The sequence below is a fragment of the Neomonachus schauinslandi genome, chromosome 13, assembly GCF_002201575.2.
Source record: "Neomonachus schauinslandi chromosome 13, ASM220157v2, whole genome shotgun sequence".
NCBI lineage: Eukaryota > Metazoa > Chordata > Mammalia > Carnivora > Phocidae > Neomonachus > Neomonachus schauinslandi.
In genome coordinates this window covers 29940668-29965108 of record NC_058415.1, presented here as the reverse complement: position 1 = coordinate 29965108, position 24441 = coordinate 29940668, and the positions used below count along the sequence as shown (strand labels likewise).

General features: G+C 39.5%; 1 protein-coding gene across 2 annotated transcripts in view; it reads left to right on the top strand.

Annotated features, from left to right (window-relative positions):
* Positions 1 to 24441, top strand: part of SLC35D2 (solute carrier family 35 member D2) — a 57681-nt gene that overhangs the window by 22213 nt on the left and 11027 nt on the right. The window contains exons 5-9 of one of the 2 annotated variants that reach the window (XM_021677905.2): positions 10494 to 10565; positions 11468 to 11536; positions 16146 to 16248; positions 17529 to 17621; positions 22984 to 23051. In XM_021677905.2, coding sequence (XP_021533580.1) covers positions 10494 to 10565; positions 11468 to 11536; positions 16146 to 16248; positions 17529 to 17621; positions 22984 to 23051 — 405 coding nt within the window. The remainder of the gene's footprint in view (positions 1 to 10493; positions 10566 to 11467; positions 11537 to 16145; positions 16249 to 17528; positions 17622 to 22983; positions 23052 to 24441) is intronic. The other variant, XM_021677906.1, reaches the window with a different exon arrangement.

Here is a 24441-nt window from a genome sequence, read left to right as displayed (position 1 = left end):
AGCTGGAAGTCTGGAACTGTGATGCCGCCGGCTTTGCTTTTCTTTTTCAACATTCTTCTGGCTATGCGGGGTCTTTTCTGGTTCCATACAAATTTTAGGATTATTTGTTCCATTTCTTTGAAAAAAGTGGATGGTATTTTGATGGGGATTGCATTGAATGTGTAGATTGCTCTAGGTAGCATTGACATCTTCACAATATTTGTTCTTCCAATCCATGAGCATGGAACGTTTTTCCATTTCTTTGTGTCTTCCTCAATTTCTTTCATGAATATTTTATAGTTTTCTGAGTACAGATCCTTTGTCTCTTTGGTTAGATTTATTCCTAGGTATCTTATGGTTTTGGGTGCAATTGTAAATGGGATCGACTCCTTAATTTCTCTTTCTTCTGTCTTGTTGGTGGTGTATAGGAATGCCACTGACTTCTGTGCATTGATTTTATATCCTGCCACTTGACTGAATTCCTGTATGAGTTCTAGCAGTTTTGGGGTGGAGTCTTTTGGGTTTTCCACATAAAGTATCATATCATCTGCAAAGAGTGAGAGTTTGACTTCTTCTTTGCTGATTCGGATGCCTTTTATTTCTTTTTGTTGTCTGATTGCTGTGGCTAGGACTTCCAATACTGTGTTGAATAGCAGTGGTGAAAGTGGACATCCCTGCCGCGTTCCTGACCTTAGGGGGAAAGCTCTCAGTTTTTGCCCATTGAGAATGATATTCGCTGTAGGTTTTTCATAGATGGCTTTTATGATATTGAGGTATGTACCCTCTATCCCTATACTCTGAAGAGTTTTGATCAAGAAAGGATGCTGTACTTTGTCAAAAGGTTTTTCTGCATCTATTGAGAGGATCATATGATTCTTGTTCTTTCTTTTGTTAATGTATTGTATCACATTGATTGATTTGCAGATGTTGAACCAACCTTGCAGCCCAGGGATAAATCCCACTTTGTCGTGGTGAATAATCCTTTTAATGTACTGTTGGATCCTATTGGCTAGTATTTTGGTGAGAATTTTTGCATCCATGTTCATCAGGGATATTGGTCTGTAATTCTCCTTTTTGATGGGGTCTTTGTCTGGTTTTGGGATCAAGGTAATGGTGGCCTCATAAAATGAGTTTGGAAGTTTTCCTTCCATTTCTATTTTTTGGAACAGTTTCAGAAGAATAGGTATTAATTCTTCTTGAAATGTTTGGTAGAATTCCCCTGGGAAGCCATCTGGCCCTGGGCTTTGTTTGTTGGGAGATTTTTGATGACTGCTTCAATTTCCTTAGTGGTTATAGGTCTGTTCAGGTTTTCTATTTCATCCTGGTTCAGTTTTGGTAGTTGATACATCTCTAGGAATGCATCCATTTCTTCCAGGTTATCTAATTTGCTGGCCTAGAGTTGCTCATAATATGTTCTTATAATTGTTTGTATTTCTTTGGTGTTGGTTGTGATCTCTCCTCTTTCATTCATGATTTTATTGATTTGGGTCATTTCTCTTTTCTTTTGGGTAAGTCTGGCCTGGAGTTTATCAATCTTGTTAATTCTTTCAAAGAACCAGCTCCTAGTTTCGTTGATCTGTTCTACTGTTCCTTTAGTTTCTATTTCATTGATTTCTGCTCTGATCTTTATTATTTCTCTTCTCCTGCTGGGTTTAGGCTTTATTTGCTGTTCTTTCTCCAGCTCCTTTAGGTGTAGGGTTCGGTTGTGTACTTGAGACCTTTCTTGTTTCTTGAGAAAGGCTTGTATTGCTATATACTTTCCTCTTAGGACTGCCTTTGCTGCATCCAAAGATTTTGAATAGTTGTGTTTTCATTTTCATTGGTTTCCATGTATTTTTTTTAATTCTTCTTTAATTTCCTGGTTGACCCATTCATTCTTCAGTAGGATGCTCTTTAGCCTCCATGTATTTGAGTTCTTTCCGACTTTCCTCTTGTGATTGAGTTCTAGTTTCAAAGCATTGTGGTCTGAAAATAGGCAGGGAATGATCCCAATCTTTTGGTACCGGTTGAGACCTGATTTATGACCTAGGATGTGATCTATTCTGGAGAATGTACCATGGGCACTAGAGAAGAATGTGTATTCCGTTGCTTTGGGGTGGAATGTTCTGAATATGTCTGTGAAGTCCATTTGGTCCAGTGTGTCATTTAAAGTCTTTATTTCCTTGTTGATCTTTTGCTTAGACGATCTGTCCATTTCAGTGAGGGGGGTGTTAAAGTCCCCCACTATTATTGTATTGTTGTCAATGTGTTTCTTTGCTTTTGTTATTAATTGCCTTATATAATTGGCTGCTCCCATGTTAGGGGCATAGATATTTACAATTGTTCGATCTTCTTGTTGGATAGATCCTTTAAGTAGGATATAATGTCCTTCCTCATCTCTTATTACAGTCTTTGGTTTAAAATCTAATTTGTCTGATATAAGGATTGCCAGCCCAGCTTTCTTTTGGTGTCCATTAGCATGGTAAATGGTTTTCCACCCCCTCACTTTCAATCTGGGGGTGTCTTTGGGTCTAAAATGAGTCTCTTGCAGACAGCATATCGATGGGTCTTGTTTTTTAATCCAGTCTGATAGCCTGTGTCTTTTGATTGGGGCATTTAGCCCATTTACATTCAGGGTAACTATTGAAAGATAGGAATTTAGTGCCACTGTATTGCCTGTAAGGTGACTGTTACCGTATATTGTCTGTGTTCCTTTCTGGTCTATGTTGCTTTTAGGCTCTCTCTTTGCTTAGAGGACCCCTTTCAAGATTTCCTGTAGGGCTGGTTTTGTGTTTGCAAATTCCTTTAGTTTTTGTTTGTCTTGGAAGCTTTTTATCTCTCCTTCAATTTTCAATGACAGCCTAGCTGGATATAGTATTCTTGGCTGCATATTTTTCTCATGTAGTGCTCTGAATATATCCTGCCAGTCCTTTCTGGCCTGCCAGGTCTCTGTGGATAGGTCTGTTGCCAATCTAATGTTTCTACCCTTGTAGGTTACATATCTCTTCTCCCGAGCTGCTTCAGGATTTTCTCTTTGTCTATGAGACGCGTAAGTTTTACTGTTAGATGTCGGGGTGTTGACCTATTTTTATTGATTTTGAGAGGGGTTCTCTGTGCTTCCTGGATTTTCATGCCTGTTTCCTTCCCCAAATTAGGGAAGTTCTCTGCTATAATTTGCTCCATTATACCTTCTGCCCCTCTCTCTCTTTCTTCTTCTGGGATCCCAATTATTCTAATGTTGTTTCGTCTTATGGTATCACTTATCTCTCGAATTCTGCCCTCGTGATCCAGTAGTTGTTTCTCTCTCTTTTTCTCAGCTTCTTTATTTTCCATCATTTCATCTTCTATATTACTGATTCTCTCTTCTGCCTCATTTATTCTAGCAGTAAGCGCCCCCATTTTTGTTTTGTTTTTTTTTTTTTACTTATGCGCCCCCATTTTTGATTGCACCTCATTAATAGCCTGTTTGATTTCTACTTGGTTGGATTTTAGTTCTTTTACTTCTCCAGAAAGGGTTTCTCTAATAACTTCCATATTTTTTTCAAGCCCAGCTAGTATCTTTAAAGTGATGATTCTGAACTCTAGATCTGACATCGTACTAATGTCCGTATTGAGTAGGTCCCTGGCAGTCAGTACTACCTCTTGTTCTTTTTGTTGAGGTGATTTTTTCCGTCTTGTCATTTTGTGCAGAGGAGAATAGATTAATGAGAGAACAAAATGCTAGCAGAGTAACAACGTCCCCAGAACATATACTCTAAATAAATTAGAAAAGACCTGAAGCAGTGGGAAAAGAAAGAGAAAGAGAGAAAAAAGAAAAAGAAAAAAAAGAAAAAGAAAAAGATAAAGATAAAAACAAAAACAAACAAAACAAAACAAAACAACAACAAAAAACCAGAATGTGATCAAATATGATCAGGCTGGTACTATAGATCAGTGCCATACACTAGATTTGGGGTGTATTTTGGTCTTTTAGAAGAAGTGCCTCCCAAAATTTTAAAGAAAGAAAAACTTATATATGTACAAAATAAGGGTTGATATGATGAAGGAATGGAATATGACTGTAAAGATGGAAATTATAAAAAATTTTATAAAAGGAATTGATAAGAAGTTGTTTGAAAAAAGAAAGAAGAGGATTTAAAAAAAGAAAAAAGAAAAAAAAAGGGAGAGGATGTGATCAGGCAGGGGAATAGAAAACACCATATACTAGAGATTTAGCGTATATTTTATTTTATTTTTATTTTATTTTATTTTTTATTTATTTATTTATTTTTTTTAAAGATTTCATTTATTTATTTGAGAGAGAGAGAGTGAGAGACAGAGAGCATGAGAGGGGGGAGGGTCAGAGGGAGAAGCAGACTCCCTACCGAGCAGGGAGCCAGATGCGGGACTCGATCCCGGGACTCCAGGATCATGGCCTGAGCCGAAGGCAGTCGCTTAACCAACTGAGCCACCCAGGCGCCCTTAGGGTATATTTTAATCTGTTAGAAGAAACTATCTCAAAATTTTAAAGAGAGAACAACTTATATATATAAGCCAAAAATACGGGTAACTACTATGAAGGGATAGAATATGACTCTAAAAATGAAAAATAAAAATGTTTTTTTTAAAAAAAGGGATTGATAAGATGTTGGTGAAAAAGGGAAAAAGAAAAATTAAAAAAAAAAAAGTTAAAAAAAAATTAACTTTGAAAGACTAAAGAATCATGGTAAAAACGCCATGAATTCTATGTGCAGTATTCCCCTAGCGCTGGAGTTCTGCCGTTCTCATTGATCGGTATACTTGGTCTTGGCTGGCTGTTCTTGCTGATCTTCTGGGGAGGGGCCTGTTGCCGTGGTTTCCAAATGTCTTTGCCGGAGGCGGAATTGCCCCACCCTTGCCTGGTCCAGACTAAGTAATCTGCTCGGGTTTGCTCTCCGGGGCTTTTGTTCCCTGCGAGCTTTCCGTACAGCTTTGGAGGCGGAGAGTGAAAATGGCGGCCTCCCAATCTCCGCCCCGGAGGATCTGAGAACTCAGGGTCCTGCTCCTCAGTGAGCCCCCAGAGAAAAGCAGTCAGTCACTCCCGTCTCCCCGTTTTCCAGCCGCACTCCGTGCTCACCCGGCCTGTGACCGCGCGTTTCTATCTCTGGCATCCGACCCCGGGTGGAGTCTCCAAACCCAGCAGATCCCTGCGGTGCACTCCCGCGCGGCTCCTCCCGGGGGGGAAGGTGAGTCTCCCCGGATCTGCCGCTTGTTGGGTCCCTGCTGCAGGAGCAGGGGCCCGACTGTGCCGCGGATCACAGTTTATGGCAACCCCGAGCTGAGAGCCCGCGCCTGGGCTCCGCCTCTGCAGCCGGCTTCCCTGCTCTGATACCTGGGAGCTCCGCCACACTCAGGCACCCCCGGTCTTTCTGTGACCCGTGGGTCCTGAGACCACACTGTCCTGGAGGGTTCCACCCCCCGCTTATCCACCAGAGTGATGTCCCTCGGCGGAGCAGACTTTTAAAAGTTCTGATTTTGTGTTCCGCGGCTCTATCACTTGCCAGAAGCGTCCGACGGAGGCCCCTCCCCCGCCGTCTATCCTCCCGAATATGGCCTCGGATTCACTTCTCCGCACGTCCTACCTTCCAGAAAGTGGTCGCTTTTCTGATGAGAGAGTTGTTGCTCTTCTTTTCTTCAATCTCCTGTTGAGTTTGTAGGTGTTCAGAATGGTTTGATCCCTATCCAGCTGAATTCCTGAGAGGAGACGAAATCCAGGTCTCCTACTCCTCCGCCATCTTGCTCCGCCCCCTGTCTTTTCATTCTCTTAATACGGTCTTTCAGAGCAGAAGTTTTAAATTTTAATGAAGTTCCATATCAATTTTTTCTCTCATGGATCATGCTTTTGGTGTTGTTTTTAAGAACTCATTGCTGAGGGGCGCCTGGGTGGCTCACTCAGTTAAGTGTCCGTCTCTTGATTTCGGCTCAGGTCATGATCTCAGGGTTGTGAGATCGAGCCCTGCATCAGGCTCCACACTCAGCGGGGTGTCTGCTTGGCATTCTATCTCTCCCTCTCCCTCTGCCTCTCCCCACCTCCTTCTCTTAAAAAAAAACCAGACACACACACACACACACACACATACACACAGATACTCATTGCTGAGGGGTGCCTCACTGGCTCAGTCAGTAGAGCATGCGACTCTTGATTTTGGGGTTATAAGTTTGAGCCCCACACTGGGTATACAGATTACTTAAAAAAATAAAATTAAAAAAAATAAAGATAGGGCGCCTGGGTGGCTCAGATGGTTAAGCGTCTGCCTTCGGCTCAGGTCATGATCCCAGGGTCCTGGGATCGAGTCCCGCATCGGGCTCTCTGCTCCTTGGGAGCCTGCTTCTCCCTCTGCCTCTCTCTCTCTCTGTCTCTCATGAATAAATAAATAAAAAATCTTTAAAAAAAAAAATAAAGATAAAAACTCTTTGCTGAAACGAAAATCACCTAGATTTTCTCCTGTTTTATCTTCTAGGAATTTGATAGTTTGCATTTTACATAAGCATATGGTCTATTTTGAGTTTATTTGTGAAAGGTGTAGGGTCTATCTGGATTCTGTTTTTTGCATGTAGATATCCAGTTGTTTGAGCATCATTTGTTGAAAAGATCATCTTTCTCCACTGAATTATGTTTGCTCCTTTGTCAAAGATGAGTTGATTGTATTTGTGTAGGCTTATTTCTGGGCTCTATTGATCTATTTCATTTACTTGATGTTTCAAGTCATTGTATAAATAATTCTTTTGATGTTCACATTATTCCATCTCAGGCAAATGGGAGCCCCTTTGAGTTGGCTTTTTTGTTCTAGGGCCGCAGTAATCTGATTACTTCCTTGCTGTCTGGCACATGAAGTCCCAGGCTTATCTTGGACTTTTCCTGCCATTTCTCCAAGGATCCCCTGGTTATTTTTAATGTTAAAGGTTATGTTGAGGCCACAATCTGGGTGAGGGAGTAGCCAACACAATTTCTTGATGATTAACATGTGGGTTGTGAGACAAAGAAAGGAGACAACGATGACTTCATGGTTTTTGGAAGAATGGGATTACCATTGATTGGATCTATGCCTAGGAGGATTGCTGGTCATATGGCAGTTCTCTGTTTAACATTTTGAAGAATTGTTGAACTGTTTCCCAAAGTGGCTACACCAATTTACAGTCCTACCAGCAATGTAAGAAGGCTATGACTCTTCTACATTCTTGCCAAATTTGTTATTGTCTCTCTTTTGGATTATGGCTGTTCTAATAGTTGTAAAGTAGTATCTTGTCATTGTATTGATTACATTTTTCTGATGACTAATGGTGTTGAGCATCTTTTCATGTGCTTGTTGGCTATTTTTTAATAGGGTTATTCATCTTTTTAAGTATTAAGTCTTCTTTATATATTCTATGTATAGGTACCTTATTATATTCATGATTGCAAATTTTTCTCTTATTTTGTGGGTTGTCTTTTTACTCTCTTAATGGTATACTTTGAAACACAAAAGTTTGAAGTTTTTAAAAATTTAACAAGGTAAAATATACATAACATAAAATTTACCATTTTAACCATTTTTAAGTGTACAGTTCATTGGCATTCAATATATTACGGTGTTGAGTAACGATCTCCAGTATTTCTAGAACTTTTGCATCATCTTAAACTGAAGCTCTGTACCCACTAAATAATAACTCCCCATTTTCTCATGCTCCCAGCCACTGATAACCTCTATTTTACATTCTGTCTCTATGAATTTGCCTACCGCAGATATTTCATACAAGTGAAATCATACAATCTTTGTCCTTTTAAATTATGGCTTATTTCATTTAGCATAATGTTTTCAAGGTTCATCCATGCTGTAGCATGTATCAGAATTTTAGTCCCTTTTTTTTTTTTTAAGTAAACTCTACATCCAGTGTGGGACTCAAACATACAACCCCAAGATCAAGAGTCCCATCCTCTACCGACTGAGCCAGCCAGGCACCTCTGTTCCTTTTTCTTAAAGCTAAATAATATTCTGTTGTTTGTATATATCACCTTTGATTATCCATTTATAAAAATTGAAAATTTTGATGAGGGCTAATTTATCAGTTTTTTCTTTTGTGGCTTGTGCTTTTGGTGTTGTATCTAAGAAGACTTCGCCTAATCAAAGGTCATGAAGATTTACCCCTATGTTTTCTTCTAAGAATTTAATAATTTTGGCTCCTACCGGAATTCTCCTACAAAGACTTTAGGTCTTTGATACATTATGAGATCAATTCTTGTATGTGCTGTGAGGAAGGGGTCCATATTCATTCTTTTGCATGTGGATGGATATTCAGTTGTTCCAGCACCATTTGTTGAAAAGATTTTTCTTTCTCCATTGTATTGTCTTGGCACCCTTCTTGAAAATGAATTGACCATAATTGTATGGATTTATGTCTTGATTCTTAATCCTATTCCTTTGATTATATGTTTATAATCAATAACTAAATAGTACTGATTACTGTAGCTTTGTAGTAAGTTTTGAAATTGGGTCCACCAACTTTGTTCTTCTTTTTCAAGATTGTTCTGGCTTTCTGGTTTCCTTGCATTACCATATTAATTTTAGAATCAGCTTGTCAATTTCTGGGAGGAAAAAGCCAACTGAAATTTTGATAGGGATTCTGTTTAATCTAGATCTATTTGGGGGAGTATTTCCATTTTAATAATATTAAGCCTATTGATCCAGAAACATGGAGTATCTTTCCATTTACGCTTCTTTAATATTCTAACAATATTTTGTAGTTTTTAGTGTACAAGTCTTACACTTCTTTTCTTAAATTTATTCCTAAGAATTTTGTTCTTTTTCATGCTATCATTGACAGAATTGTTTTAATTTCCTTTTAGGTTTGCTCATTGCTGGTGTATAGAAGTGTAATTGATTTTTATATATTCAATTTTTTTTTTTCCTGCACTCTTACTTAACTATTAGCCCAGCTAACTCTTTAGTGGATTCCTTAGGATTTTCTATATATGTCATCTGCAAATAGAGATAAATTTATTTCTTCCTTTCCAAACAGTATACTTTTTTTTTTCTTCTCCAGCTTAATTGACCCTTCTAGAATCTCAAGTACTTATTGAATCGATGTAGTGTTGAGAGCAAACATTATGGTCTTATTACTGATCTTAGGGGGAAAACATTCAGTTTTTCATCATTAAATATACCTTACTTTCTTTTAAAAGACATCATGTAAAAATACTTTTTGGAATTAATTGACTTTTGGCTTGCTTTGAAAAAGGCAGTTCTAAGCAGTTTCATAAGACATCTTTAAGTTGTGGACATAAAGTTCCTGTAAATTCTTTCTGTACCTGCTCTCCGGTTGTGATGTCATGTTCATGATCATATGAAACTCTTCCTCAGGTCTGGTCAGGAGGGGCTGGCCACTGCCCTCTTGGCTCTGGTTCTGACTTTCCTTCTCTAGGTCACCATCTTCTTAGGGTCACATCTGGAAGCAGATGAAAGTGGGCTGTTCCAGCCCAGGCAGTTTGTTGGTTGTGCATTGAGCTGTGTCTTGGAATCTCTGGGTTTTGACAGCCAGTGAAGGGTTCTTAAGTATTTTTAAAAGGCAGTGACTATAGCTTCATTACATAAAGTTTTGGGGAAAAAATGACCCATAATTTTATCCTCTAACATACTATTTTATTTATTTTTTAAGAACGATTTTATTTATTTGGGGGGGAGGAAGCACAGAGGGAGAAGGAGAAGCAGACTCCCTGCTAAGCAGAGACTCCCCGCTGCCCCCCAATGCAGGGCTTGATCCCAGGACCCCAGGATCACAACCTGAGCTGAAGGCAGACACTTAATTGACTGAGCCACCCAGGCGCCCCTAACATACTATTTTAAATATCGATTTCAGTCTTTTCCCATATGTGGACTGTATCTTGTTTCAGTTGTAGACTCTACATAGTTTTGTGCTCTCCTTGTTTTATTTACTATTCATTTTCCAATAGTAGTATAAAGTTTTATATTATAGAGTTAACACATAATGTTCCCTCAGGTAGATTTATCATGTTTATTTTATCATTGTCTTGTGTGACTTTTAAGTCGTTTCTGATGTTTTCCCCAAAAACACTATTGCAGTGAACACATTTGTGCACATGGTTTTTTTCTTTCTTTCATATTAATACCATAGGTTAAGTGTCCCAACAAGAAATAATTAGGTCCCAGGTTAGCACAACTTAATGACTGTTGATACATAGTTCCAACTTGATTTGCCAAAGGGTGTGTTGGTTTATATTGCATACAGTCTTTTAGCATGGTCTTTGTAGTTTTAGCACAACCTTTGCAGTAGTTGGATAGCATGATGTTTAAAAATTGTTAATAAGTGAAAAAAATTGCTAGTAAGCGAAAGTGGCATGAAACTATTAAATCTCCATTTCTTTTTTATTATTTAATGTGATTTGTTAGTGGGATAGGTGAGAATTAAGGTTCATTTCTTACATTTAATTTGGAAAGTTAGTGGGCTTAATTAAAAATGTAAACCATGTTAAAAAAATACTTGGCATCTGATGTTATTATATTTGAATCTTTTCCTGACAGCTTGCCGATGTTCACCGTACTCAGGAAATTTACCATTCCACTCACTTTACTCCTGGAAACCATCATACTTGGGTGAGTTTTGTTTTTCCTCTATCCCCCTTGTGTCCTTTCCCCTCACCCCACATTATTTTTGTATAGCAAATTCTCAACATCTAGTTATTTTTCCAAATAGTTTATTTGAATTGCTAGTAGCAATAACTTAGGGCCCCATGGTTTATTCACTTAAAAGCATCTCCTGTTTCCATGATTCCTTAAGCACATAATGAGTGATTTTTTTACTTGTAATTTTATATTAGACTAATACATGTTTATGATAGAAAATTATTTAAGAAATGCAACAGCCTCAAAACAGATGTAAATATGTTTCCTGAACTAGATGGAATAGACACTGATTTTGGAATACAGAGGAAAAATTGTCCATGTATACATACAGGATAGAAATGCAGGAAATCACAGAAATGCATTCTGATACAGTGATTATGATGTAACATAGGAATAAATTAATTTTTATAATGTTGGTTTAAAAATCTCTCATAAAGATACTCAGGTTGATACCAAAAAAGTTGATTCTTAGTTTTGTTGGGAAGGTTATTTAGCAATAAAATTTGGATGATGGCCCAGTGTTCTAAGTCCTACTGTTGAATTTTATCCTAATCTTTGGATGCTTGATAGAAGACCAACTACAGCTGCCAACAGAGGCTCTTCCGCATTTTGTCACAGCATCTTTCCAATGAGAACAGAGAAACACATTTATAATCAGATTAGACAGCTGCTTAAGAAATACATTTGGTCTAATTTATTAATCCACTTACAGATGCTTACAGTGCTTTCTCTATGTAAAGTGATGTCCATTAGATTTTAGCTATAAAACTGTGAACAATGTCTATTTTCAGTTTAAGAATTATAATCCATGTTTTTTCCTCTCTTCCTCCTTTCCTTCTCCATCCATCCATCCATCCATCCATCCACTACAGGAAACAGTATTCCTTGAACATCATCGTCAGTGTTTTTACCATCATACTTGGGGCTTTCGTAGCAGCTGGGTAAGACTTTGGACTGTTTCTGCTCAATAACTTCTTTAGGCCTTTGACAATAGGCCCAGCCCCGCCTCATTTTCCATTTTCCATCTGGCTGCAGTTGAATTGAGCAGCCAAGAGACAAGTGTGTTGATGTTCGTGGGTTCCCCATGTGTTCCTGTGAAAGTCAGACTGGGTTCCAGCTTGACCAGAACATTTCTGAGAACGTAGAAAGGGAACGTTAGAAGATATGAATACAGCTTTTCGTCATAAAAAGGAGTAAACTGTTTGCTGTTATTACTGAGTGTCTTCAATACAAAAAATTTACTTGAAAAGTTCTTGGGCATTTGGTCAAGAATAACGACTTTATAAAGCCCTGGAATGCTGATATGTTTATCACCTGTGATGCCTTAGCAGTCTGTTTCCAAGGGTGGCAGACTCTCATTAAATGTATTTGTATATCTGGGACATGAGCCAATACCAGTGCACGACTAAGTTGACCCTTGAACAACACAGGGATTAAGGGCATCAGTGCCCCCCTCCCCTACCCCCACATAGTAGAAAATCTGAGTATAACTTTCAACTCCCTAAAAACTTCACTATTAATAGCCTATTGTTGACCGGAAGCCTTACTGAGAACATAAATAGTTGATTAACACATATTTTGTATGCTATATGTATTATATACTGTATTCCTAAAATAAAGCAAGCTAGGGATAAGTGTTAAGAAAATCATAAGGAAGAGAAAATACATTTACACTATTGTACTGTATTTAGTGAAAGAAATCCACAGATAAATGGACAAGCACAGTTCAAACCTGTGTTGTTCAGGTGTATTATTCATTAACATGCAAGGCCAGAAATGTGGGCTCCCAAGTTTGCAGTTGAAAGCAGACAGTCAGACTCCTGGCTTTTATAGCCTAGTGGTTAAAGCATGTGTGCAGTCCTATTCTGTGGGTCCAGGACTTAGCCCGGCCCCTGTCAGCTGTTTCTCAGCCTTTCTGTGCCTCAGTTTTACTCATCTGTAAAGAATGTAATAGAAAAGCAGAGCCTCCCTGTCTGAAGGGAAGAATGCAAAGATTGGATGAATTTCAGTTAAACTAGTTTCCTTAACTGATTTAGAAATAAGAGTTCTGGGGATGCCTGGGTGGCTCAGTCGGTTAAGTGTCCAACTCTTGATTTCGGCTTAGGTCATGATCTCAGGGTCCTTAGATGGAGCCCGCATCTGGCTCCATGCTCAGCGCAGAGTCTGCTTGTCCCTCTCCCTCCCCCTGTGTGCGCTTTCAAATAAATAAATAAATAAAATCTTAAAAAAAAAAGAAAGAAGAGTTCTGGATCACTAACTGCAAAATAAATAAGGATATGGATATTATCTTCTTCTAGTCTCCTCACTTACTAGCTGTATAACCAGGACAAGCTATTTAACTTCCCTCCACCCCAGTTATTTCAACTCTAAAATGGAGATTAGAATAGACCCAGCTAATAGGGTCTTTGTGTGAATTAAAGGGGATAACAATAAACTGGGGTTTACACTACTAGTACATGGCCAAGGCCACCAAAAACATGTTGAGTGTTTACTGCCGGGTGTTGTCCTAGGTGCAGGGGGATCCAGCAGCCAACAAAACAGACAAGAATCCCTGCTTTCACGGAGCTCCCATTCTAGTTGGTGGAGACAGACAGTAAGCAAAAGAAACAGATTAGAAAATACAGCGTGCCAGATGGTGACAGATATTAACAATCTGTTTGTTTTATTGTGTGATAAATGTGTTCATCCCTTGCCTAGAGCGCGGTTTGCTATTTACGTTTTCCTCGGTGAGGTCCTCCTTGGCGGTTCTGGCCGTGGCTGGATGGGGCCCCGTTGCACGCTGGCCCCTGGTTTGCAGAGCCAGTGAGGACCTGAAGCAGCAGTACTTAGAGCCTGTTGTAATCATGAAGATTTTGTTCCAAGAAAGTCATAGGAGCAAAGTAGCTAAAAGAGGGAGGTGCTCTGTTGAAAGTGCCCTCCTGCCACAGTGCTTTGGGGTGTCCCCTGGGCAGCCTCTCTTTTCTAGGTCTCTTAGAGCTCAATTCGGAAACTGCTGACTTGGAGGCAGTTGTACACTTCTACAAAAAAACGGTTTATAAAAATGTCTGCAAGGCTGTGGTGAGGAATGGCGCTTCAGATGCTGTGTCTGTGGAGGCGTATTTCCAGACCCAGTGAGTAGAAATTCGGCTCATAGTTACCACATATGATATTCTAATGAGCTGAAAGGGTAAATAGTGTTTTCAGAGCATCTCACTTTCCCCCAAGAGCTGGCTTGGAACAGTACTTCTCAACTTTTCCCTTCCTCAGCGCCCAGAGAATGGATACTATCTAGGTGGGTGACAAGCACCCTTCTTCGCTGCAGACCAGCCACGACCCCTTCCTTCTCGCCTCTCATTCAGATCTTCTCAACCAATTGCCAATAACTGTAGAGCTGATTCAGTCAGATGGGCCAGGTTATGCTGCTGTAACAAACAGTTCCCACATTTACACACCAAATATATTCTGGTCATGCTGCATACTCAGACCGACGTTAGTTAACACCCTGGGGGTGCTCTGCTTTTTGTAGCTACTCAGGGACCGAGGTGGATGGAACCCCTGCCTCAAAAGGGACTCCCTTCCTCATCCAGGAGGGAAGAGGGCATGTGGGGAATCGTGTGTTGGCTTTTCATGCCATGTGTTACCTCCTCTTACATTTCACTTGCCAAACAAGTCACATGGCCAAAAAAGTAGAACTATTATGTCTGTAAACAGCCCTAAATGACAGCGATGAGGGTTAACCATGAATCTGCTCTTGTGTATTAAAGCAAGCAAATTCTTTTCAAATTTCTGTGCTTTTCCCAGTGGCCTGAAAGAGTGGTGCTGGGGACTTGTAGCCCCGGGAGCAGGAGACCTGAGAATTCTGGGAATTTCCCTCAGGCTCTCCGAGGAAGTGAGCGACACCTTTCCACTCCCCTAGAAACCTGGGTTTTTTATCCATTTTTTATCCCTTTGCCATTTTATGGAACAGCGGACTCTTCTTAACATGGAGCCAAATGTGAGTACGCATGAGATTTGGAAGACCCTTATTTTGAGAGATTCTATTTTTTTTGTGATTGAACCAGAGAATTCTGATTTATGATGATCTAAAATTAATTTGCATTCTCACAGATGTATTTGTAGTTAATACCACCAGCGGAACCCTCGAGTAAACCTGGTTTAATTTGCATTCAGATTTTGATGGAATTTTTGCCTCCTTATTTTCTTCTCTTTAGTTAGAAATAATCTTTAAAAAGTATTTTTTTAAATATTGCAGGGATCAGGATATGCCACTCCAAAATATGCCACTTTGGCATAAACATTATTTTGAGCTGAAGGCAATTAATTGAGAATCAACAGATGTAGGAAGAATTCTCTGTCTTCCTATTTCCTGGCTAAAAGCAGACCATAAATTTCCCTTTGTAAGGTGGTCCCCCCTACACCCTCCACTCTCACCACCACACCAGGAATAGGATAGCAGTTCTTATCACTGGTGATGGAGAATCAGTACCAAGATGAGTCTGCATAAATAAACCTTACTACAATAACCCTTCTCTTCCTTTAGTTTCCCCCATAAATTTCCTAGTCTTTTTTCCACAATTCATTTGTTCCTTGGAATCCAAACCTCTTCTTTTTTAAAATGATATCTAAGCCCCAGAGTCTAACCACTTATTTGAGATCATTTCTTTTTTGTGAACTCCTTTACATGTAAAATATTTAATAAAAGTTGTGTTCCTTTTTTCTCTTGTTAACCTACTGTCAGTCAAATTTGCAGGCTCCAGTCACTGAACCTAAGAGTGTAAGAGGAAACCCCTTTGATGCTATTTTATGCTATTGGATGCTAATTTATGAATTATGACATGGGTCTGCTACTGCCTGTAAGATCAAGTGTGGTAGATGAGTCACATCAGGGCTCAGCTGTTCTCTCCCTCCTCCCTGTGCCATGTCCCCCTGCACATTTTTATACTAGTATTATTTATATAAAATGGAAATTGAAGAGAAGATGGTTCAAAAGAACGGGGAGAAAGAAGCCTTAGAGAAGTTGCAGAGGAAGAATGGGTCCCTGCCTTGCTTTTTCCGATGGACAGGGTGGGGGCGTGCCAGTGGATGATGTGACCGGCTGGGCACCAGATGGAGGTGGCAGTTCTTCCTTCGACCCCTCTTGCCCCAGTAACTGCCCAGCTGTCCCCACAGGGCTGTACCCTGGAGATGGCCCTGTTTATTACAATAAGCAAAGCCACTGTGGGTGGGTTGGACAAATCACTCCCCTTAGAAAAGAAGGGCTCACCAATTATTATGCCAGTTGATCGTTAGCGAAAGAAAGAAAGGGCTTTGCAGTTCAAGGAAGATGGTTAATATCCCTCTGGTTTTAAGCCATTCATGATTGAATTGAAGCCACCTGATGGCCTGGTTTTGTTTTGTCTGGAGGCAGAGCAGAGGAATTAACCAGAGGGGAAAAATATGCCAGAGGAAAAAAAGGTAGTTACCAGCATCACAAGTGGATTTGATTAGGGAAAGATAAAACAGGCAGGCTTTGAAGGCCAAGTTGTGTGAGTTTCTGAATAATCGTCCTCCTTTTTGTGTTCTCCCTCCCAGTTCTGACCTTGCCTTTAACTTGGAAGGCTATATTTTTGTATTCCTGAATGATGTCTTCACAGCAGCAAATGGAGTTTATACCAAACAGAAAATGGACCCAAAGGTACCAGATTTTCACTCCTATGGTTTTTAGGCTTTGAAATTGCATGAAAAAAAATTGTAAAGTTGGCATGTAATTTAATTTACATGGCATGCTTTATAAATCACTAATTTCTTTTCAGTTATCTTGTCTGTATGGGTTCTTGTTACCCCTGACCTTGCAAAGTTTTGGATGAAAATAAGACAGGGAGGGAAAAGATACCACTATTTTCGACGCAGAGGCAGAATATATAAAGAGGAGATTATTTTGAAAGGCAAATAAAAATTAAAAGAAGGTTTTTGCCATCCTCCTCAGTGGCCAAGGCAAAGTCAGGGGTATTCTGAAGAAACTGCAGTTTGAGAGTCTGAAGGCGTGGGTTACAGACAGAAGTTTTGCTGCTTACTGGTCACTGTGACTTTGGACCCTTAACTTCTGCAGACCTCAGACTCCTCATCTGTGGAATGGCTCATGTGTAAGGTCCTGGCCAGCAATAAGTACCTGCCCTGATCAGTAATTGAGCAGCCCTCCCCCCGCCCCCTGAGAGACTGGTGGCCCCCCTGTCAAGGCCCCTCGAGCTTACCCCCACCCCAGCTGTTCCGGAAGCTCCGGAGGATGAGCCAGGCATATGTTGCTTTGTTCCAAGTTCTTTGTGTTGAGTGAGGGAGTTTGCTCTGATGGACAGACTTATTTCTATGAGCTGTTTTTTCTGCACGGACCTTTGTTTTTTTACTGGTGGCAGTTTTACAAAAACAGGTTTGTTGCCTTTTGAGGGTCCCAGTATGTCACCCTTTATGAAAAATGGTGGAGCAGTGGTGTAGCCACTTTAATGAAAAGTAAATGTATGCAAGATAAGAAAACAAGATACCTGGTATTTTAATACTGCTGCTCCTTAACGGAAAGAGCAGATATTTTTAAGGAATTCTGTTTATATTAACATTTTAAATGTTCTTCATTCTGTTCCAGGTTTCCCATCCTGAATACAATACTTAAAAAAACCAACCAACCAACCAACCAGTTGGAATGGTAGAGATGGGTGGGACCTGGGAGGCCTTCCATGTTCATCCGTTTTATCTGCCATTTTTGTGTAAAACAAATGTTTATTTTGCTATCGGGATGTACTTGAAGTAAAGCCTTCTACATTAGGAATTTGCTAAAAAAAAAAAAAAGGAATTTGCTGAAAATATTCCAACACAGAGTTGGTCAGAATAATTTTTAACTCTGCATAAATACATAGTTGTATAAATGGCTCCAGGAAATCTGATGCTTCATATTTCTAAAATTGAGTGTTTTCTTGGTTTTTGTAGGAGTTGGGTAAATATGGAGTGCTTTTCTACAATGCCTGCTTCATGATTATACCAACTCTTATCATTAGTGTCGCTACTGGAGACCTTCAACAGGTGAGCTGAGGATGGTCCTTACATTCCTGCGTAGCAATCTCTTAATAGTTAACTGCTGGTACTCACTACAGTGAAAAGTGTAACGGTAACTAGGATTCTCAGGGGGGTACGCACATGAAAGCGAGCTCTCTGATATCGCCAGTAACATCTCTGGCACGATCCTTTCTTTGGTATTTATCTTCAGACACATGGGAAGCAGCAGGAAGTAGTCACAAGAATCTGGACTTGAAGATTTTTTTTTTTTAAATGACAGTAAAAATCTGAGTTTGAGTCTTAATATCCCTATTTACTGATGTGGGGATCCTGGGAAAGCTAACTTAGAAGGGGATTTTGATAGTTTTTAAAAATGGATTTAGTTATCTACTGCCTTTATAATGGACCTTTTGAAACACAGGCAAAGTAGAGAGAATAATTTAATGAACGTCATGTACCTACCACCCTGTGTCAACACTTTTTGGCATTTTGCCATTCTTATTTCATCTATTCCCATCTGCTTTCATTTTTTTTTTTTTCTCCTGGAATATTTTAAAGCAAATTCCAGCAGTCATGGCATTTTGCATCTAAATATTCTGGGATATACACTTGAATTTTGAGAATGTGTTGTTCATTTGGTGTTTGCCCTGCTTACCAGTTCACCGCACACACGTGAGAGACAAAAAGAATGGTCAGTTAGTAGGAACAGAGGAGGCCCAGCTGGAGGGAGTGAAGGCCAGTCTCAGGAAGGGCGAAGATTCGCCCTGTAGCATCCACAGTCGCCATCTTGAAGCATACCAGCCCCTGCCAAGCTCTACTTTTTCAGGGAGTTGCCAGCCATACCATTTCTAAGAATTTTGTCTGTATCTTAAGGGAGATGCTTAAGTTCGTGTGAGAAAATTTGCTGGGCAAAAATTACGATCCAGCCTGGCCTCTGCCCACAGAACCAAGCCCCAGACATTAACTCTCTTGTTACCAGACCCGTGGTGGGGGTTCAGAGGGGCCCTATGCAGTAGCCGTTCACCCACCACGTGACAGTATTGCTGTGTTTACTAACCAGCATGCTTCTGTGGTGTATACAGGTTGAGTGGATCCCATTTGTAGCCTTTTAGGGGTTTGAAGACTTTTGAGAAGGCTGCAGGCTCTTGTGGGCTCCTAGGGTGGATGTCAGGGCTTCTCATTCTTTCTTAAAGCTATACTTTCTCATTTGTACAATTCCTTTCCAAAAGAGGAGACAGCAGAAGAGCTTAGCAGCAATGTTATGAATGGCATGGTGACCAAAAACTGAATTTTAGGTATCTTATGAGTTAAATCCACTAGATGTATCATGTAAATAATTTTATAACATTGTTTCAGTAGGAATGTGTGTTCCCACATCCAAACCATTGCTTTATAAACTTGTAACATGTGCTCTCAGAAGTTTCACCTGCTTGTGGGATGCCTGGGTGGCTTGTGGGAGCATCTGATTCTTGATTTCGGCTCAAGTTATATCTCATGGGTCGTGGGATGGGGCCCTACAACGGGCTCTGTACTCAGTGGGGAGTCTGCTTCAAGGTTCTCTCCCTCTGCCCCTCCCCCCCCCACTCTCTCTCTCTCTCTCTCTCAAATAAATAAGTCTAAAAAAGTTTCACCTGCTTGTAATGCTTTGCATCACAGAATTATACTTTCTCAGTTAATAATAAAAATAATAGCTAGTATTTATTGAGGACTTATTCTATCAGATTTGTTCAAAGCATTATACATGAACTATTTCACTGCTTTCCACAGCGGGCCTCTGAGGAGAGGGTACTGCTATTATCATCATCTTTTAGACAAGGAATCTAGAGCACAGTGTTTAAATAGCTTCCAGGGATAGCAGGTGAGCAGGCAGTCTGACTCTGGAACACAGCTTCCACTGTAATCCCAGTTACTTTATGGTGTATGAAAAGTGTTTGTTTCTTTCCTTCATGCATGAAAAACCATAACCTAGCACTTATATCTTAGAAAGTACAAGAGGCTGGGCACCTGGGTGGCTCAGATGGTTAAGCGTCTGCCTTCGGCTCAGGTCATGATCTCAGGGTCCTGGGATCGAGTCCCGCATCGGCCTCCCTGCTCCTTGGGAGCCTGCTTCTCCCTCTGCCTCTCTCTCTCTGTCTCTAATGAATAAATAAATAAAATCTTTAAGGAAAAAAAAAAAAAGAAAGTACAAGAGGCTGAACATACACTTTAACTTATTAAATAGTGATGTTCTAGGAGAATGCTATGCTCCTATTTTGGCTTTTGGTGCTGAACTATCTCAATATTTACCCTGTCTGGCCTCTTCTGTTTGCCTAGGCTCCTAAGATTTCAAACAGAAGTTCCTGTAGGTACCTTAGAGGCCCACATGTGGTTATTATTCACTGTAATTCCAGATGGATCAGAACTAAATACATAGATTAATTTAAAAATCTATATGAAAATTATAATTTAGAAAAAAATAGAATGTGTTTATAACTGTAAGAAAGGCCTTCTATAGGGGTGCCTGGGTGGCTCAGTCATTAAGCGTCTGCCTTCGGCTCAGGTCATGATCCCAGGGTCCTGGGATCAAGCCCCGCATCAGGCTCTCTGCTCTGCGGGAAGCCTGCTTCTCCTTCTCCCACTCCCCCTGCTTGTGTTCCCTCTCTCGCTGTGTGTCTCTCTCTGTGAAATAAATAAATAAATAAAATCTTAAAAAAAAAAAGCCTTCTATAAAAATGACAAAATACAAAGTCATGAAACTAAAACTTTGACTCTATTTTCATTTAAAAGTATTATATGATAAGAGATGCCAAAAGATATGGGGCACTTTCTGTAATCAGTCATTTTTAAAACCCTGTAGAAAAAATGGTGATATTTTTCACTAGTAAGATTGTTCTGCTCTGTTCCACTGAACCATAGCAAGCTTCTTCCAATCGGTTACTTTTAACTGTGGTTGAATCCATTTTAGATTGTGAACCAAATACAATAAAGAGAACTTATATAATTAGGTTTGTTAGTCTAGAAAATTGTGTTTTATTTGCAGTTTGGTGTGATTGTACCAAAAGTTGATTGATGAATTACGGTGAAATGTTAACTTATTAATGGAAGTACTTTGCTGAGTCATTTTTCCTGGTTGACTGGAGAGGATCGGAAGTTGTGGTAAGACTCGTGTGTATGATTCACTGCACTGGAGGTCACTCCTGGACCTTGGACTTACACAGTCAACAAATCTGATAACAGCACCTTGATTCTGCCTCTGATTAGCAAAGTCAGCAATGCCAGCTCCTCTTGTCAACAGTTTCGGCCCCTGGAAAATACCGATTGGGTGACCTTTCTTTAGTCATTTGATTGCTGCAATAGGTTCAGAGTAGATGGTTTATTACAGCTGATGAATAGGGAAAAGTAATAGGACTTATTTTTCTGATAAAACCACATAAATGCAAAATAAAAAAGATTCACATTCTGTCATACTTTTACAGCAATAGCAAGTCTACAGGAAGCAGTACTTTATTGTTATTCATCTTTAATTTCTGTTTTTTAAAAATATTTATTTCCTTGAGAGAGTGTGCATGCAAGACAGCATGAGCAGGGGGGCAGAGGGAGAGGGAGAAGCAGACTCCCCGCTGAGCAGGGAACTCAATGGAGGCTCGATGCCAGGACCCCGATATCATGACCTGAGCCGAAGGCAGACGCTTAACTGACTGAGCCACCCAGGCGCCCCCTCTGTTTTAAAATAAATGTCATACTACATTATTTTTTAAAATGTCAGCAGCACAGCCTCATCATTATTAAAGGAACAAAACAAAACTAAAATCTATTAAAATTTAGAGTGGCAAAGAATCCAAATATTTTTATGAACATTACTATATAGCCCTCAGTGGTTTATATGGCATCAGGAATATATAGTTTTTATTTACTGTTTGCAGAAATACTTACAGCTTGTTGAATCAATAAATATTTTTCTATCCTTGGTTTGAAGTTTGGAGCATATGGTTTTTTCTTATTGCCAGTTTTATTTTAGTTTTAGATATAGAGTGTTTTCTATGTTTTATGTTTGGTTTTGGTCTTTGACTGCCTTGGATATTTTCTGCCCCTATGATTGGCTTAGGCTTGCCAGTAAGATTCATATTTATTATTTTTCTTTCACAAGTAAGCATTTAAAGAAAATAATTTTATGATGGAAACTTTCAAACCTATACAGAAGGAGAACAAGTAGTATAACAAACCCCATGGACCCATCAGCCAGGTTCAACAATAGTCAACATTGATTGTGTCTCTTTTTGATAAGAGAGTAGGCAAAGTCTCACTAATGAAACAATGACAGGCATGGCAAGGATGTATTAATTGGAGGAGAATTCCATTCTAATTGGCCTAAAATTTTTGAATTATAAACCTGACAAAGATTTAAAGAGTTTTAAATCTATAAAGTTACTAAAACTTGACTAACAAAGTTTTGCCTAGGAGAAAGTGAATAGAATTTATATTTAATTATGTTATTCAGCACATACTTAGTGTAGTCTTGAGTCACCTTAAAATCATTTTTGGATGCAGGCAAAGGACAAATCATGAATAAAATGCTCCTTTTTATTGTTACCTGTCATTTCAAGAGGGTTAATTTCATTTTCTCAGCTAAGAGACTAAGACTAAGGTCTTGGAGAGTTGAAACTCTCATAAACTTCTCTGTCCCAGCTCCTCCACCCCGATTACTTGCTTGCTTTGTAAATAGCAAATAATAGTTTATTTGTTCATAATACTTACTAGGCATTTGTAAATTCTTTTTTTTAAAGATTTTATTTCTTTAGAGAGAGAGTGCATGCTAGCAAGCAGGGGAGGAACAGTGCAGGAGGGAGAGAATCTCAAGCAGACTCTGTGCTGAGCCCAGAACCCAAGGTCGGGCTCCATCCCATAACCTTGAGATCATGACCTGAGCCAAAACCAAGAGTCAGACGCTTAACTGACTGAGCCACCCAGGCTCCCCAAGCATTTGTAAATTCTTGAAAACAGTTCACAGACTTCGTTTTCTGAACTTCCCAACATTATTAATTTTATGATAAGCTTTCTTCTAAGATTATTTATACAAAGTAAGCCCAACCATGATTTTGCGACTACGGAAACTATAGCTATGTTGTGTGCTTGCCATGTGCCATCTTCCAAACAATTTCATTAAATCCTCATGTTGACCTTTTGAGGAAGTTTAAAAAAAAGATCCCTCTTTTGTAAAATGAATCTGAGATCCAGGGAGTAAAAGTAGTATGCCCAACCTCACAAGCTGGTATTGCCTAGGATTTTTTAAGTTGTATTTTCTGTTGGCAAAAGTGTTTCCTGTACTAAAACACACAATTTGGTAAAAGCCATAGGTTTAAACTGCAATATTATTAGTCTAACCATTAGTTTTCTTTCTTTTTCATAATAGGCTGCTGAATTCAATGAATGGAAGAATGTTCTATTTATCATACAGTTTCTTCTTTCCTGTTTTTTGGGGTAAGAAACCATCCATAAGTAGAAGCTTGATCTATATGATATGTCTTGACAAATCAAATCAAAATACACATTCTATCTGCTCTGTCAAAATCCCTTTGTCTGTGCTTCTCCAGCTTTTTCTGGAAAGTAGCCCTGCAGCAGAGGAGTGGAGTGGGACCCAGGATCCCTGGGAACACAGCCTAAAAGACCAGGAGCAAGCATGAAACGGTTTTATTTTTGAAAGTCATGCAGATGTCATATTCTACTCCAAAATATGATGTTGCCTATTGATTTCGGAAAGTTAGTCTGAATGACATCAGCTGATGTATCAAATTCAGTACTGTTTGTTGTCTTGGGCACAATGTCCCAAGTTTTTCAAGATCTTCCACCTCACATAAATATGTGGAAATGATAACCATTTATGCTAGTGCTGTACCTGCTGTATTCAGGGAGATTTTTGAGGTGAGATGTCCAGGCCATTGTACTGTCCCAACAATTTTAGACTTTTGTTCTTAAAATTTTCCTTATGTCCGTCTTCCTCTTGAGAAGCCATGCAGCTTGTGTCTTTTTTTTTAATCTTCTAAAAGCTTGAAAATTCCTTTTCATGAATAGATAATACATGCAACTGGTAAATAATCCAGGAGCTGCAACAGAATGCACAGGGAACATAAGCTCCCCTCCCTTCTTCCCTGCTGTCCAGCACTGCAGTTTTCCTCTCCAGAGGTAACCACGGTTTGACAAGTCCTTGGAGTATCCTCCCTGAGCTGGGCTCCCTGCATATACAAACACCCGTGTCTTATCTCATGTGGAAAGGTGCTTTGAATGACTGTCTCAGGGAATTAGTTATCAAAAGACTTTTCCTGTGAAGAAAGATGGATTTCCTCCTTTTTTTTTTTTTTTACTACCAATACTATAATTTTCATTATGTTTAAATGAACTAAGAGCAACTCACAATCTCTTTGATCAACACTTAAAAATTCTCAAACTTGATTTTAATTGCAGTGATTAGTCATCTATAATAAAAACATTTATGTACATCTTCCATTTCACTAATTCTCTCTTTAGCTGTGTCTGATTTGATGTTTAATCTGTTGATGGACTTTTTAATTTTTTTTTTTTTTTTTTGGAGAGAGAGTGCATGAGTGGTGGGTGCGGGGGGCACAGAGGGAGAGGGAGAGAGAGAATCTTAAGCAGGCTCCCTGCTGAGTGTTGATCCTGACATGAGGCTTGATCTCACTACCCTGAGATCATGACCTGAGCTGAAGTCAAGAGTCAGATGCTTAACTGACTGAGCCACCCAGGCCCCCCAGGACCTTTTGATTTTAACAGTTTTATGTTTTATTTGTAAAAGTTTCACGGTTTTTTTTTTTCAAACTTACTGTTCATTCCTAGTAGTCTCTCATTGGTGATC